The sequence below is a fragment of the Callithrix jacchus genome, chromosome 7, assembly GCF_049354715.1.
Source record: "Callithrix jacchus isolate 240 chromosome 7, calJac240_pri, whole genome shotgun sequence".
In the NCBI taxonomy this organism is placed as follows: domain Eukaryota; kingdom Metazoa; phylum Chordata; class Mammalia; order Primates; family Cebidae; genus Callithrix; species Callithrix jacchus.
The window spans coordinates 59,804,745-59,819,838 of NC_133508.1; the positions used below are offsets into that span (position 1 = coordinate 59,804,745).

The window sequence follows — 15,094 nt, forward strand, 5'->3', positions numbered from 1 at the left end:
AAAGAAAATTTGAATCATTTTGCTCAAAGGTTTCCCCTTTGAGATACATATTTTGACCTTTATAAACTGTACAGCATTTGTGTTTTCATAGATGGTTATATTTAGTTTTATAAGGACCAACTCTGCTATACTTCGGATTTTCAGGTTCCTAAAGAGAAAGATGAAATGGTAGAGCAAGAGTTTAACCGGTTGCTAGAAGCTACATCTTACCTTAGTCATCAGCTAGACTTCAATGTCCTCAATAATAAGCCTGTGTCCCTTGGCCAGGCATTGGAAGTTGTCATTCAGTAAGTACTTTGATACTGCTTACTGTGTAGTGAGTTCCATGTGTAAAGATTTGCTATTTATGTTTTCAGTTTTTCTGCAAGTCTTATTTGAGCTAGTTTTTACTTATTTTTGTGTGAAACCATTGAATTCCAAATTAAAAATCATTTAAAATAATTATATGATCCCTTAAGGCCCCTTTCACTTCTGAAATTCATTGTTTTTATAGTATTATACTGTATTTAACAGAGCCTAGGAAATAATTTCCCACTAGCCAACTTTCTTGTTCCTAAGTATTAGAAGTTTCAGTGGGCCCTGATGCCCTTAAATGTTTTTGATGGGCACCTGTCTTATTCTGCAAAGTTGACTGTGAGACCAGGTTATACATATTGTCTCTCATAGGTTGCAAGAAAAGCATGTCAAAGATGAACAGATTGAACATTGGAAGAAGATAGTGAAAACTCAGGAAGAATTGAAAGAACTTCTTAATAAGGTAAAATTTTATATTTTCTTCATAGCTGAAGAAGCTTTAATAGAAGAAAAAGTCTTTAATTTAGAAATTTTAAAAGCATTTCTGAGATTTTTTTTCCTCCATGGAAGAGAAAGTCTGCACAGCTGGGAATCATTCTTAAGAAAATAATAAGTAACAAAAGAGACTGTTTTATATGTCAGTCTTTCAGTGTGGCATTGTTGATAAATTATTGCCAGAGGAAACAGATCATCTTTCCTCTGAGTCTGGTCCCCTTCAGCTCAGGAGTGTCCAATCTTTTGGCTTCTCTCAGTCACATTAGAAAAAGAAGAATTGTATTGGGTCCCACATAAAATACACTAACACTAATGATAGCTGATGAGCTTAAAAAAAAAAAATCAGTGTTTTGAGGAAGTTTATGAATTTGTGTTAGGTTGCATTCAAAGCTGTCCTGGGCCACAAGTTGGACAAGCTTGGTTTAGTTACTCTAAAGCTATCCCAGTGTCCTCGGCTGAATTCTAGGACTAGCAGGGGATTAGCTGTACTGGAGCCAAGTTTCCATTGGCATAATTATTTATCTTGAATTGCTGCCACCCCTACCTCTGTTACCCAGGGCAGAGCTGTTAGGGCTCTTCTCTGTCACCATCTTCCAGAGCCCCAGGCTCCAGAGCATTAAAGTCCAATCATTTGTGTCTCCTCACACTGCCAGCTGCAAAGGTCACATCAGCTTAGGGAGAAAATCGCCCCTGGAGGGGTCCTTTATGGTGCATACTCAGGGTGCGCCTGTGACTGGACTCTTACCTCTCTCTCACTATGCCTCATTTCTTCATCCTGTCTAATGAAGAGGTCCAGCTCACAGTCTTTATGGATTGTAGTAAGGATGAAATGAAAAAAGTGCCTTAAGAACTACGAAGTGGCAGGATACCTATATGGTGCCCAGTCTCAGGCTTTGTCACTCTTGTCCTGTGTAGTATCATCAGAAACCTGAAAAAAACTGACATTAAGAATGGTTCCTTAAGATTCTTTGGCCAGGTGGCTCATGCCGGTAATCCCAATACTTTTAGAGGCTGATGTGGGTAGATCACTTGAGGTCAGGAGCTCAAGACCAGCCTGGCCAACATAGTGAAACCCCATTTCTACTAAAAATGCAAAAAATTAGCTAGGCATGGTAGCACACACCTGTAATCCCAGTTAGGAGAATCATTTGAACCCAGGAGGCAGAGGTTGCAGTGAGCTGAGATTGCGCTGTTGCTCTCCAGCCTGGGTGACAGAACAAGACTCCATTTCTTAGGGGAAAAAAATTATTTGACCTTTTACATATTTAAAAAATACAGTATGACAATTTGTTTTCCAAAATAAGTTTAAGTTACATTAGCAATAGTTTCTTTTTGGTGGAGATTAAATTTATTTCAACACTGGGTTTTTTTTGTTGTTGTTTGTTTAAATTAATGGGACACTCCTTGTACTTCTCATTCATTTTAGAAGACAGCACCAATCTTACTTATCAGATAGAGTTGTGGTACCTTTATGTCAAGCCCTATAAGATTTCTTTCCTGTTTCCCGGATGTAATGATGTAGGTTAGAACAGGTATTTAAGAATTCTAAGGGCCTTGCATTGTAGCCTGTTTTGTTGTGATAGCAGTTTTGAGGAGCCAAAACTGAGGGTACATGTGATATGCATGAACTACACTACTATCTGGAATGGTAAATTTGTACTTTTCCTTCTTAGATGGTAAATTTGAAAGAGAAAATTAAAGAACTCCATCAGCAATACAAAGAAGCATCTGAAGTAAAGCCACCCAGAGACATTACTGCCGAGTTCTTAGTGAAAAGCAAACACAGGGATCTGACCGCCCTATGCAAGGTATGGTATACATACAGGCCTAACTGGTTTTACTTGAAATCCTAAGAAATAGTACAAATCTGAGAATTTTGGAAAAGAGAGCCACTAGCCAATCACAAGTGCCTACAGTGCAGTGAAAACGGTTTGGTACATAGGGAACCATGGGAACTTAATGGGTTAGTTTGGTTTAAGACCTGCTTGTCCTGCAGATTCTTATCCTGTCTTAATAATCTCATCATTTTATCTGAAATATCAGTTTAGCCCTACCAGTTTTGAATAATAGTAATAAACATGGACTTCAGAGTCATTTGGGGTCAGACTGTCTGATTCAAATCCCTTACTTGGTATCTCAAGCCATGTTACCTTGGACTCCTTAATTGTTTCATTTGTGACATAGTTGTAATACCTACCTTGTAGGGTAATTGTGAAGCTTAAATAAAACTATGTATAAAGTACTTACCCAATGCTAGGGACATGGGATGCTCATGAAATGGTCCTTGCTATGATTTTTCATCTCTACTTTGTAGCACACTAGTATGTTTCTCCCATTGTTTTCTCCTTCTGTGTGCTCCCTGCCTTCCCCTAATATTCCAGGCCCACAATGGTATCTTGTCTCCAAAAACAAAAATCTCTTGAGTTCTATCTAACCCCAGCCTAAAACTGAGCCACACTTCCTATACATGATCTGAAGACGAAATATGATCCAGACCTTATACTTTGTGGTATAAAGAAAGTAGGTGGATATCTGACCCTACAGGATAACTCAGATTCACTTAATTTTTATCAGGAATATGATGAATTAGCTGAAACACAAGGAAAGCTAGAAGAAAAACTTCAGGAACTGGAAGCGAATCCTCCGAGGTAAGGTAAACAAACACAAAAGTTCAGAGGGATAGCTTTTACTGTTCTTTCACTTTGATCTAGAAGGAGAATTCTTAAAGCATAGTAAACTTTTATTTATGTCAGTGAGTGCTTTAAATTGTTAAATCAATGGAAAATACCTGACCGTGTGACTACTTGTGAGGTTTCTAAATCCCTGCCTCTATATTTTAATGTGTCCTAGGTACCTGAATAGATTGTTTCTAAAGAGATAGCCTTTCTCCATAAGAACTGATATTTGGATAAAGATATAATAAATGGAAATTATATTTTTTGAGGGAGTAGAAGGTGCTATTGCTTTACATTTCTATAATTCTGGGGACTAGGGAGGTATTATGCTAGGTATTATGCTTTATTTCCACTGGGTTTTTGACAGTGAATGCTGGTTAAATGTTTTCACATGCATCCAGCCTCCACATAAATTTGCTTTGTTCTGTATTCAAGGATGCTACCCATCCTTTTTTTTTTTTTTTTTTTTTTTTGAGGTGGAGACTTGTTCTTGTCACCCAGGCTTGAGTGCAATGGTGTGATCTGAGCAGCTCTCCGCAACCTCCACCTCCCGGGTTCAAGTGATATTCCTGCCTTAGCTTCCTGAGTAGCTGGGATTACAGGTGTCCGCCACCACACCCAACTAATTTTTGTATTTTTAGTAGTGATGGGGTTTCACCATGTTGGCCAGGCTGGTCTTGAACTCCTGGCCTCAGGTGATCCATTCGCCTTGGCCTCCCAAAGTGCTGGGGATTACAGGGGTGAGCCACTGTGTCCGGCCTACCCATCCTTTGTATAGAGTCTATGCTGTGTGTAAGATATAAGACCCTTTTTTACAACTAAGAAGTTTTTATGATATAAAGTGATTTCATATGAAGAATTTTTTTTTTTTCTTATTTTCAGACAAATGAGGCCTACATGTGATTTGCTTTATGTAGTGAGCATAACACTGCTCTAGACATCAGAGATAAAGAGGTTAATAAGTCAGATAAGATCCTACTTATAATTTCTTCACATAAGGCACAGCCCTGGCTTAGGTTCTGACCCAGTGAGATCATCTACATCACACTAAGTGTGAAGAACTAGTGATATCTTTTAATAATTCTGTGCTCCTTTGTACTTTTGCAGTGATGTATATCTCTCCTCAAGAGACAGACAAATACTTGATTGGCATTTTGCAAATCTTGAATTTGCTAATGCCACACCTCTCTCAACTCTCTCCCTTAAACACTGGGATCAGGTAAATGAATTTCCTTTATTGTTTATTTTATTGCACATGTCTGAGAGGGATTATAAGAAAGAAAAACACTTAATTTTGTATGTTTTTAAACCGCTTTAGTAAGCGACATCATTTATGTACAGTGAAATTCACCTATTTTAATTGAACAGTTTATTGATTTGCCAGACTTCAGTCATAAGCCCCCACACAAACAGGATATAGAACACCTCCATCATCCTGAAAAGTTTTCTCCGGCCCCTTTGCAGTTAATCTCCCATGCTCCAGCTCCTGGCCCTGGACAACCACTGATTTGCTTGTTATCACTACAATTTTGTTTATTCTACAGTTTCATATAAAGTGAATCATACAGTACATAGCTTTTTGTGTGTGATGTATTTCATTTAGTATAGTTTTTGCAATGTACATGAAGTTTTGAGATTCATCTTTTTTTGCTTATATCAGTAGTTTGTTCCTTTTTATTATTTAGTAGAATTCATTGGTGCCTTGATAGGCATTTGGATTGTTTCCCTTTTTTGACTGCTAATGAACAAGGTTGCTTAAGAATGTTCATGTCTTCCTCTTGAGTAAATATGAGTGGAATTGCTGGGTACTATGGAAAGTAGATTTTTAACTTTATAACTCAGCTTCCAAACTGTTTTCCAAATTGCCTTCCCACCAGCAATGTATGAAAATTCCATTTGCTCCAAATCCTCACCAATCTTGGTAATGCCAGTTTTTAAAATGTCAGCCATTCTAATAGGTATAGTAGTATTTGCATTTCCCTGATGACTAGTGATGTAGAGCATCTCTTCCTGTGCTTATGAGCCATTCATATGTCATCTTTGAGTAAATGTCTGCTCAGATCTTTTGCCTATTAGTCTGTCTTCTTGTTGAGTTTGAAGTTTATTATGTTCTTTAAATTCTAGGCAGAAGTCCTTTGTCAGATTTATGTTTTGCAACTATTTTCTTCTCATCTGTGGCTTGCCTTTAATTTTCTAAATCTGTCTCAAAGAGTAAAAGTTTTTACTTTAATTTTTTCTTTTATATGAGACAAGGTCTTGCTTTGTTGCCCAGGTGGAAGTGGCATGTTCATGGCTCCCTTGCAGCCTTGACTGCACGGGCTCAAGTGATCCTCCCGAGTAGCTGGGACTATAGGCATGTGCCACCATACCTGGCCAATGTTTTTAAATTTTTAGTAGAGACAAAGTCTCCCAACATTGCCCAGGCTGGTCTTGAACTCCTGGGCTCAAGTGAGCCTTCTGCCTTGGACTCCCTGTCCTATTTCTAAACTTTTAATTTTAAACCATGTTCTTTTTGTATTCTGAAAATTCTTTGTCTTACCTGAAGTCACCAAGATTTTATACTGTGTTTTCTTCCAGAAATTGTATAGGTTTAGCTCTTATGTATAGGTCTGCAATCCATTTTGAGTTAATTTTTGTGTATAGTGAAAACTAAGTGAAGGGTTTATGTTCTTTCATGTAGCTATGTAATTGTTCCAGCACCATCCTTTTCTTCACTTGTGTTGGCACCTTTGTTGAAAATTAATTGGCCATGTAAGCATGAGTATTTAAGGTTGCTCTTTTCTGTTAATTTATCTGTCTATCCATATGTCACTATCACACTGTCTTGTAAGTTATCCAAGTTTGTTCATTTTTGAAATTGTTTTGGCTATTTTAAGGTCTTACGTATTTCCATAACAATTTTAGAATCAACTTGTCAGTTTCTATAAAAATTACCTTCTGGGATTTTGATTAGGAGTCCATTAAATTTCTAGATTAATTTAGGGTGAATTGCCATCTTAATATCAAGTATTCTTATCCTTAAACACAGTATACTTCTCCAAAAATGCTTTTTCATTTATGTCAGTGATGTTTATAGTTCTCAGTGGGCAGGGCTTTACCATTTTTCTTAAATTTCAGTGTGGTTTACTCTTCACGTGAGAAATCACAGGGCTTCTTGGACCAATCTCTAAATCTGAGACTTTGGCCTGACTTAAGACTGTATAGGCCAGGCATAGTGGCTCACTCCTGTAAACCCAACACTTGAGGAGGCCAAGCCGGGTGGATCAGTTGAGGTCAGGAGTTCGAGACCAGCCTGGCCAACATGGTGAAACTGTCTCAACTATAAATACAAAATTTAGCCGGGAAGATGGCACATACCTGTAATCCCAGCTACTTGGGAGGCTGAGGCATGAAAATCACTTGAACTTGGAAGGTGGAGGCTGCAGTGAGCAGAGATTGCACCATTGCACTCCAGTCTGGGCAACAGAGCAAGACTCCACCCCCCCCCAAAAAAAAAAACTGTATAGAAGTAAATTATTATATTTTTACTTACATATTTTAATTTACATTATACAGTTTCCTAATGAAAATTATTTTGACAGGCAGGGCATGGAAGTTCATGCTTATAATCCCAGCACTTTGGGAGGCCAAGGGGGATGGATCACCTGAGGTCAGGAGTTTGAGACCAGCCTGGCCAACATGGTAAAATCCCATCTCTACCCAAAATACAAAATTAGCTGGGCATGGTGGCTCATACCTGTAGTCCCAGTGACTTGAGAGACTGAGGCAGGAGAATCACTTGAAACTGGGAAGTAGAGGTTGCAGTGAGCCAAGATCATGCCACTACACTCCAGCCTGAGCAACAAGAGTGAAACTTCATCTCAAAAAAAAAAAAATTATTTTGACTTCCTAATCTTCTGATTATAAACTGCTATTTTTAGTATTTGAAGAGTTGGACTTGTTAGAGGTAAAGTCTTGCAAAAGTACCAGTTCCTTTATGGTTTTTCATGTAAATACTAAATTAGGCCCTTCTAGTCATTGATTTATCATTTGATATTTCAAAATGTATCTATTTGTAATAGTATTAAATTTTAAATGAGTGATTTCAACTGAAGTAGATAGAGTGTTACTGCTAGCCCAGTATTTGGATCTAATTTCCCCAAGAATTTCATGAAATTAGAAATCCTTACTAGCTTACAAAAAAAAGTCATATAGAAAATTTTCAGTAAATTCAAAGAAATAAGATCATTTTGGGGATTTGTAAATTCCAGGTCAAATGTTGACTTTTTTACTGCATGGACTCTGTTGGGCCACTCTTTATGATCCTAGATTACCTTCATCTAGTTTGACTTAGTTTTGGAAGTCTTTCTCGACTTTTTAAAACCTGGAAATTTAAAGAATAAAAACTGATTTTGCTCTCAGGTAAAAAAATGTATCCTTCAAGTCTGTAATGTATTAAAAAGCCAGATGAATAAGCTTGAACGATGTCTAATCACCTGAATTTCCTGGATCATCAATTCCCCCTACCACCTCCCTACCCTAACCACCATAGATCAGGACTTGGTGGTATTGGACTGGGATGATAAATACTATCCAGGGAAGGCCAGGTGCGGTGGCTCACACCTGTAATCCCAGCACTTTAGGAGGCTGAGGTTGGTGGATCAGGAGTTTGAGACCAGCCTAGCCAACATGGTGAATCCCTATGTCTACTAAAAATACAAAAATTAGTTGGGTGGTGGGCATGCCTGTTATCCCAGCAGCTACTTAGGAGGCTGAGGCAAGAGAATCACTTGAACCTAGGAGTCGGAGGTTACAGGGAGCCAAGATCGGCACTGCTGAACTCCAGCCTGGATGACAAAGCAAGACTCTGTCTCATATATGTATATGGAAGAAAGAAAGAAAAGAGAGAGAGAGAGAGAGAGAGAGAGAGAGAGAGTGTGTGTGTGTGTGTGTGTGTGTGTGTTTAGAGACATTTTGGTTTTTCCTTCAGTTTCCTTTGATAACTGTAGCTGAATACTGAGTTATTTGTTCTTTAGTTTGCCTTAAAATATTGACTGTTTCCACAAGCTTGTGTTTGTTGTACAGAACTAGGTGCAGATGATACGGATTAAGAAAAGGTTGGAAATGTGTTCTTTTCTCTCCTTTTTAGGATGATGACTTTGAGTTCACTGGCAGCCACCTGACGGTGAGGAATGGCTACTCATGTGTGCCTGTGGCTTTAGCAGAAGGCCTAGACATTAAACTGAATACAGCAGTGCGACAGGTTCGCTACACGGCTTCAGGTATGTCACTGCTTTACAGAATGTAAGATAGAACTCTCCTGAAACAGGAATGATCTTTTGTTAGGTAGTCTGAAACCAGCAATAATAATGAGCATTGTTTAAACACACTGATAGTGTGTTTAAACTGTGACACTCTAGGTAAAAATTGGCATTTACAGACAGTCAAACCTATGGAGTCTTTGGTGGTTCTAACTCTTATCATTTTATAAAACAGGAAATTGAAGCAAGTTTTAGAGTTTCCAATTTGTCATGAACTAGTTGGATATTAGCATCTCTAATCAGAATATCTGAAATCTACAATGCTTTGAGCACCATTCAGTGCTCAAAAAGTTTTCAGTTTTGGTGAGCCAGTGAGTTTGCATCTAATTTTGCTAAGTATGTTTAAATACCAAGATTTTGGCCCCTGGGCTCCAATAGGATCCGCCCCTTACATTTCATCTCCCACATCTTGGTCTTTGGATTCATTTTGGCCTTTTCTATTCAGCTGGGCTAATTCGCTTATGTATGGTTCCTAGTTCTGGAGCAGTCCTGCTAATAAGTTGACTTCAGAGGTGGAGTTTCCCTGTGCTTGCTATGGGGATAGGCTCAATGCTCATTATTATTGCTGGTTTCAGACTACATTTAATGTAAAGTGCAGAGCACTGTTGCATTTTGAACTCCTTAAGATAGCTAGTCACCTCCCTCTCCGAGTACCATGTGTGACTGTGTGGGCATGAGAAATGGAGACGTAACCATCAGTCTTCCCTGTGTGGCCCCCTTCCTTAGAGTTGCTGAGATCACCACAGATGTTTTGTTTTTTTCTAAGAACCAGTGAAACGGCTTTCCATTTAATTTTCCCATCAGAGGCAGCTTCTAGGTGACAGTGCTGAGATCTGTAGCCTTGACTTTTGCAGGGAGACGGAGAACAGTGAGAATAGATGCTGTGCCATTTTTCCCTAGTTCTGCAGTCACAGAAAATTAGCATGTACTGAGCTTTCATATTTATTTTGATATATATAATATAATATAAATAGACATTCATTTAAAAACAAATGAGGAAAATAATGTTAACATAATTTCAGTACCCTTCCTGAGGTCAGCTTTGAGCTTATTTCTATTTTGACAGACTGGGGATCACTGAATTCTCAGGCACAGCATGCTTCACAGTTTGAGGCTGTCTCCCCTAGATCTGCATCACGGTCTTCTGGTAGCATTCTTCTACTGGTCAATAGTGAGCAGCTAACCACAGTCAAAAGACATTGGTTCTATTGGGATGAGCATTTTACTCTTTTATTTTTGGTCTAAATGTACTTAACTTGAATAAGTGGTAAGGTGCTTTCGTTAGTCTAGATCACCAGTATATTGGGAGGGTAGTGTGGGGGTGACAATCAAGGACTCTGAAGTTGACTACAAGGGTTTGAATTCTGGCACTTATTACCTGTGTGGCCATAGATGAGTTATTTCTCCTCTACCTCAGTTTTAAGTGAAACATGATGGTAATGAAAATAGAAAGATGAGAATTGAGAGATGGATGTCCATCTGTTGTGCACTAAATGTTCAGTATTCAGTGCCATATTCATCACCACTAGTCTTTTCCCACCCACCCTCTGCAGGATGTGAAGTGATAGCTGTGAATACCCGCTCCACGAGTCAAACCTTTATTTATAAATGCGATGCAGTTCTCTGTACCCTTCCCCTGGGTGTGCTGAAGCAGCAGCCACCAGCTGTTCAGTTTGTGCCACCTCTTCCTGAGTGGAAAACATCTGCAGTCCAAAGGATGGGATTTGGCAACCTTAACAAGGTAACTTGCCCGAGGCACTTCTGTCTACAGATTGGATACACAAGTATCAATCTTAGTCCTTTACTTGGTGAGGAGGGGGCCTTGCATTTTTGGATGTTTGGCTATATTCTCAATGGTGACATCAGGGCTGAGGAGTGTCAGTTGGTTCTCTTCAGTGCCTAAGTCTGTCATCAAGTGTCTGTTCATATGGACTTAGTCTTATGGGGCCATTTCACAAACTCAGGCCTATAAAAAGAGAGGTGTAAATGTCATCGTAAAATAATTTATAATAAGCATTTCTGGGCTTATTTTGAAAGCAGATTAGAAGAGACTTTGAAGAAGTCGAGGCCCAGCTCTGTTGAAGCCAGTATTATCTGGCCCCTATCACTAACTCATGTGCATCTTTCTTATGGCAGGTGGTGTTGTGCTTTGACCGGGTGTTCTGGGATCCAAGTGTCAATTTGTTTGGGCATGTTGGCAGTACGACTGCCAGCAGGGGTGAGCTCTTCCTCTTCTGGAATCTCTATAAAGGTAAATGCCTTCTAATTTTAATCTTTTCCATATCCCTATAGGAATATAGAATTTGAATTATTCTGGGTTTTCTCAATATATATGCCTTCTCTTTTTTAATTAACAAACAATTCCAGAAATAATCTTCTAGGTACTGGGGTATGGAAAAAAAAAGTACCTGTCTTCAGGGAACTCAGAACTTAGTGGGGACACAGTAAGAGGGGAAGCAGCCTTAGAACAGGGCACTAGGTAGTGACTGGCTGAACACCCAGGTTACTGGAGGTTCATTCAGACTGGAGGGACAGACCCAGGGAGGCTTCCTACCAGGGGAAGCTTGCATTCCTCATTCTCAGGCTGACTTGCCCGATTCTTGGATTACTTCCCTTAGAATGTACTTATCAAATTCCTACCTCCTGTTCAGTTATTTTCTTCTGTAATTGGACTTAACTCTATGTAGACTTAAAGAAGGTATATTTGTACCCCACCTTATTCCAAGAAAAGGCTATAAAAACAGTAAGACATTGGCCTTGTCAGTGCAGACACGTCGGCTAACTGGCTTGCCTCCCATCCCCAGTTCTTTTCATTACTACTCATGGCCCAATGGTCAATGGTCTTTCACACCCCAGGGCCTCTTAACTTCACAGAGGGGCACCTGGTTCCCTGAGCACCTTGCTTTCTGACAATAGCAGCGTGTCTTTTCCCTTCCCCACCCAGGCTGTCAAGTCCTGTCAGTGCCAGCCTTACAGTCTCTTACAAACCTGTTTACTTCTACTGCCTACCTCCCAGTCCAAGCCATTCTTACTGTTTCCTGGATGGTTACCAATAGCTTCTACTGATATTCCTGCTTCTTTTAGTGACTTTCTACTGCTGAAAAAAAATGTTCAAACTCCTTATCTTGGCCTATGCTGAGGTTCTTCATTATCTAGCTCATCTCTACTTTGTCCATCCCCAAGTTCCAGGCACATTCATCTGGAATGTTCTCACGTCCTGGAAGATAGCATGCTGTTCTCTGCTTTAGGGCCTCTGCATGTACTGTGGTCTAGATATGGGTGGGGGCTGCTTCTCCCCCAACCCCCAACCCCTTGGCCCCCCTTCCTTTCTAACCTGTCTTACTCTACTCAGCATACAGGTCTTGACCTAAATGTATTTCAAAGACTTCCACAACACACGTCTCCACTGTCCTGAATGTAAATTCAATCCCTGTATTCTTTTCCCTGTAGCCTATGTTTTTCCTCATAACTTCTATCACAGTTAATAATCATCTGTGTAATTTTGTTTCTGTTGCTCTGTTGGAGTATACAGTTTATTTTTTTTAACCCTCTCTTCTAGTACTGTGCCTATCATGTAAGTCTGTTGCATAAATACTCACCAGATGGGTGACTGAAGACAGGGCTGGGATGGCTAAAAGGAATGTAGCCATCGTCATGGAGCTATCTAAGGTAGTCAGGGTTAAGAATTCTGTGCCGAAACAAAGGGATGCTTAATAATTCCCTTTTATTAGCAAGGTCTAAAATTATATCTTCGTAACTGCTGTATTTTGCCAAGTTAGAAGCAGTGAGGTGCCTGTGTGTCTTACTTCACTCTCTAGTCTGCCAGCTCCTGTTGGCCGGTTTCTGGCGACAAGAGTTCTGCACACTGTTTCAGAAACATAATTTGTCTCTCCACATTTGAGTGGTGCTGCATGTATCTTATCATCAGATTTCAGAGCCCCAGGAATAAGGTGAGGCCTGATGAGGAAGTTTTTGAGGAAAAGTCTGTAGGAAAATGCTAGAATTATCCTTTCTGTTTCCCCAGCTCCAATACTGTTGGCACTAGTGGCAGGAGAAGCTGCTGGTATCATGGAAAATATAAGTGATGATGTGATTGTTGGCCGATGCCTGGCCATTCTTAAAGGGATTTTTGGAAGCAGTGCAGTACCGCAGGTAAGTAGGTGGATGGAGCAAATGTATTTGCAGCATGTTTTTGGTCAGGACAGTTTAAGCTTGAATTGAGGTATGTGCTTTTACATGAATATTAATGTTTGAAGTTCATGGCCTAAGCATGGGGTTCAGAAAACCCCTCAGAAGAAGAGCTGGGGAATCTGAAGGCTGTTAGCTGCATTTCTCCTCTGGCTTTAGAGTCTCACTGTACCCCTGCCATTTTAAACAAAATGCCAAACTTCAGTGAGTATCTCGAGGAAGTCTTCAACCTCTTGGTACGTTTTCCTGTTCTTCAGGCCCTGTGAAATACTTCAACCCCTTAGAATTCCTTAGGGAAGGGATTAGGAAGCATATTAATGCTTCATGTGAATTTATAAAAGAGAATAAAAGTCAAACCCTGTGTAGTAGACTCTGGACTCATAAACAGGAAGGCAACACGGAGGTGTCTTGGGTGTCTGAAGTCCTTGTGTCCATGTCTTATTTTAAAGCAGAGCATTCATCACTTGATCACTTGGATCTCATATCTGTCGCCTCTTTCTTTCACTTGTATTCCCACCCACCATTGCCTTTCCACTTTTCAAGGATTGATTTGTCCTTGGTGTCTCATAATGACTTTTGCTCCTGGTCTTTCTTTTAGCCCAAAGAAACTGTGGTGTCTCGTTGGCGTGCTGATCCTTGGGCCCGGGGCTCTTATTCCTATGTTGCTGCAGGATCATCTGGAAATGACTATGATTTAATGGCTCAGCCAATCACTCCTGGCCCCTCAATTCCAGGCGCCCCACAGGTGAGGAACTGTCTGGGCCTATTTGGGAAGAGGCCAGGATCTCATGATGTCATTGATTTTTCTTTTTTTCCAGATTTTAGTCATTCTATCTTTGGACCCTTTCAGATAACCAAGAACAGAGTTAAAAGGAGGGGCAGCATTTCTGATTCTCATAATTTGGTTTTTTAAATCTAGGCAGTCTGCATTCAAAATGGAGGAGTCCAGAGTATAAGTCAGTAACATTTTTCCTTATTTAGGTTTTCCCCCTAAAAAACAAAACCATTTTTAACTGCACTTCCATGTTGTAATGGCTCATAGGATTGTTGCAAGGTCTCAATTACCAGGGGCTTCCAGGGCATTCCTGAGAAATAACCCTGGGTCCTTATCTAGACCCTTATGCCAGACCCCAGTCCAAAGAGCAGAAGAGTTCCTCAGTGTCATAGCTCAGACCGGCTCTGAGCTGCAAGGCTAAAGTGTCGCTGATCACCAAATGTCCTGTGCTTCAGGGTAGCAAGGCTTCTTCCCACAAGGTACTGTTAGACATGAGGGAAGGGAGCTCTAGAATTGGCTGTTAGTAACTGATAAGAACACGTTAATAAGCTTCACTTTAGGACTGAGGCTACATGTAGTTTATTGTCCCATTTCTACTTGTCAGTTCTGGGAAAATGCCTACTGATGGGTACACTATTGGATAGAATGATGAATAGTAATTGGGGGATCAGCCTTTAAAAGGTCAATAGGAATTTAGCACTTTTAAGTACAAGAATAAAGGTGTATGTGCAACTTGCCAATTTTCTTTTTTCCTCTAAATCCCCTAAATTCCCCAATTTTCTCTTTCCCCTAAAATAGCCGATTCCACGACTCTTCTTTGCGGGAGAACATACGATCCGTAACTACCCAGCCACAGTGCATGGTGCTCTGCTGAGTGGGCTGCGAGAAGCAGGAAGAATTGCAGACCAGTTTTTGGGGGCCATGTATACACTGCCTCGCCAGGCCACACCAGGTGTTCCTGCACAGCAGTCCCCAAGCATGTGAGACAGATACATTGTAAGGGAAGAGACCCATGTGCTTGTCTCAATGCTGTATAAGCAAGGCTCTTCTAGCAATACTAGGTCCCACTGAGAACCTCCCACCCTGGCATCTGGGCTCCTGATTTGACAAAGGAGCTTGTCTCCTTTGAATGACCTAGAGCACAAGGAGGAACTTGTCCATTAGCTTGGAATTGTGTTCTTCATAAAGACTGAGGCAAGCAAGTGCTGTGAAGTAACATCTTAGTCCCTTGGTTTTTTGGTTTTTTTTTTTTGTTTTTTTTTTATTTTGAGAATAAAACTTCATATAAAATTAACTCTTTTCCTTTGGGTTGGAGTTACATACAAGATGGGGGTGTCACTCCTTTGGAAATACCAATTTTATCCTAT

General features: G+C 40.1%; 1 protein-coding gene across 4 annotated transcripts in view; it reads left to right on the plus strand.

Moving 5' to 3' along the window:
* KDM1A (lysine demethylase 1A) overlaps positions 1–15,094 on the plus strand; it is a 78,983-nt gene that overhangs the window by 48,475 nt on the left and 15,414 nt on the right. For 2 of the 4 annotated variants that reach the window (XM_009000602.5, XM_003733364.6), the window contains 11 exons: positions 145–287; positions 667–757; positions 2,463–2,597; positions 3,364–3,437; positions 4,572–4,683; positions 8,593–8,725; positions 10,318–10,505; positions 10,901–11,015; positions 12,789–12,916; positions 13,551–13,697; positions 14,526–15,021. In XM_009000602.5, coding sequence (XP_008998850.1) covers positions 145–287; positions 667–757; positions 2,463–2,597; positions 3,364–3,437; positions 4,572–4,683; positions 8,593–8,725; positions 10,318–10,505; positions 10,901–11,015; positions 12,789–12,916; positions 13,551–13,697; positions 14,526–14,711 — 1,452 coding nt within the window. In that variant the 3' untranslated portion in view covers positions 14,712–15,021. Of the gene's footprint in view, positions 1–144; positions 288–666; positions 758–2,462; positions 2,598–3,363; positions 3,438–4,571; positions 4,684–8,592; positions 8,726–10,317; positions 10,506–10,900; positions 11,016–12,788; positions 12,917–13,550; positions 13,698–14,525; positions 15,022–15,094 lie in introns of those variants that run through there. The other 2 variants (XM_078330717.1, XM_078330718.1) reach the window with 1 other exon arrangement.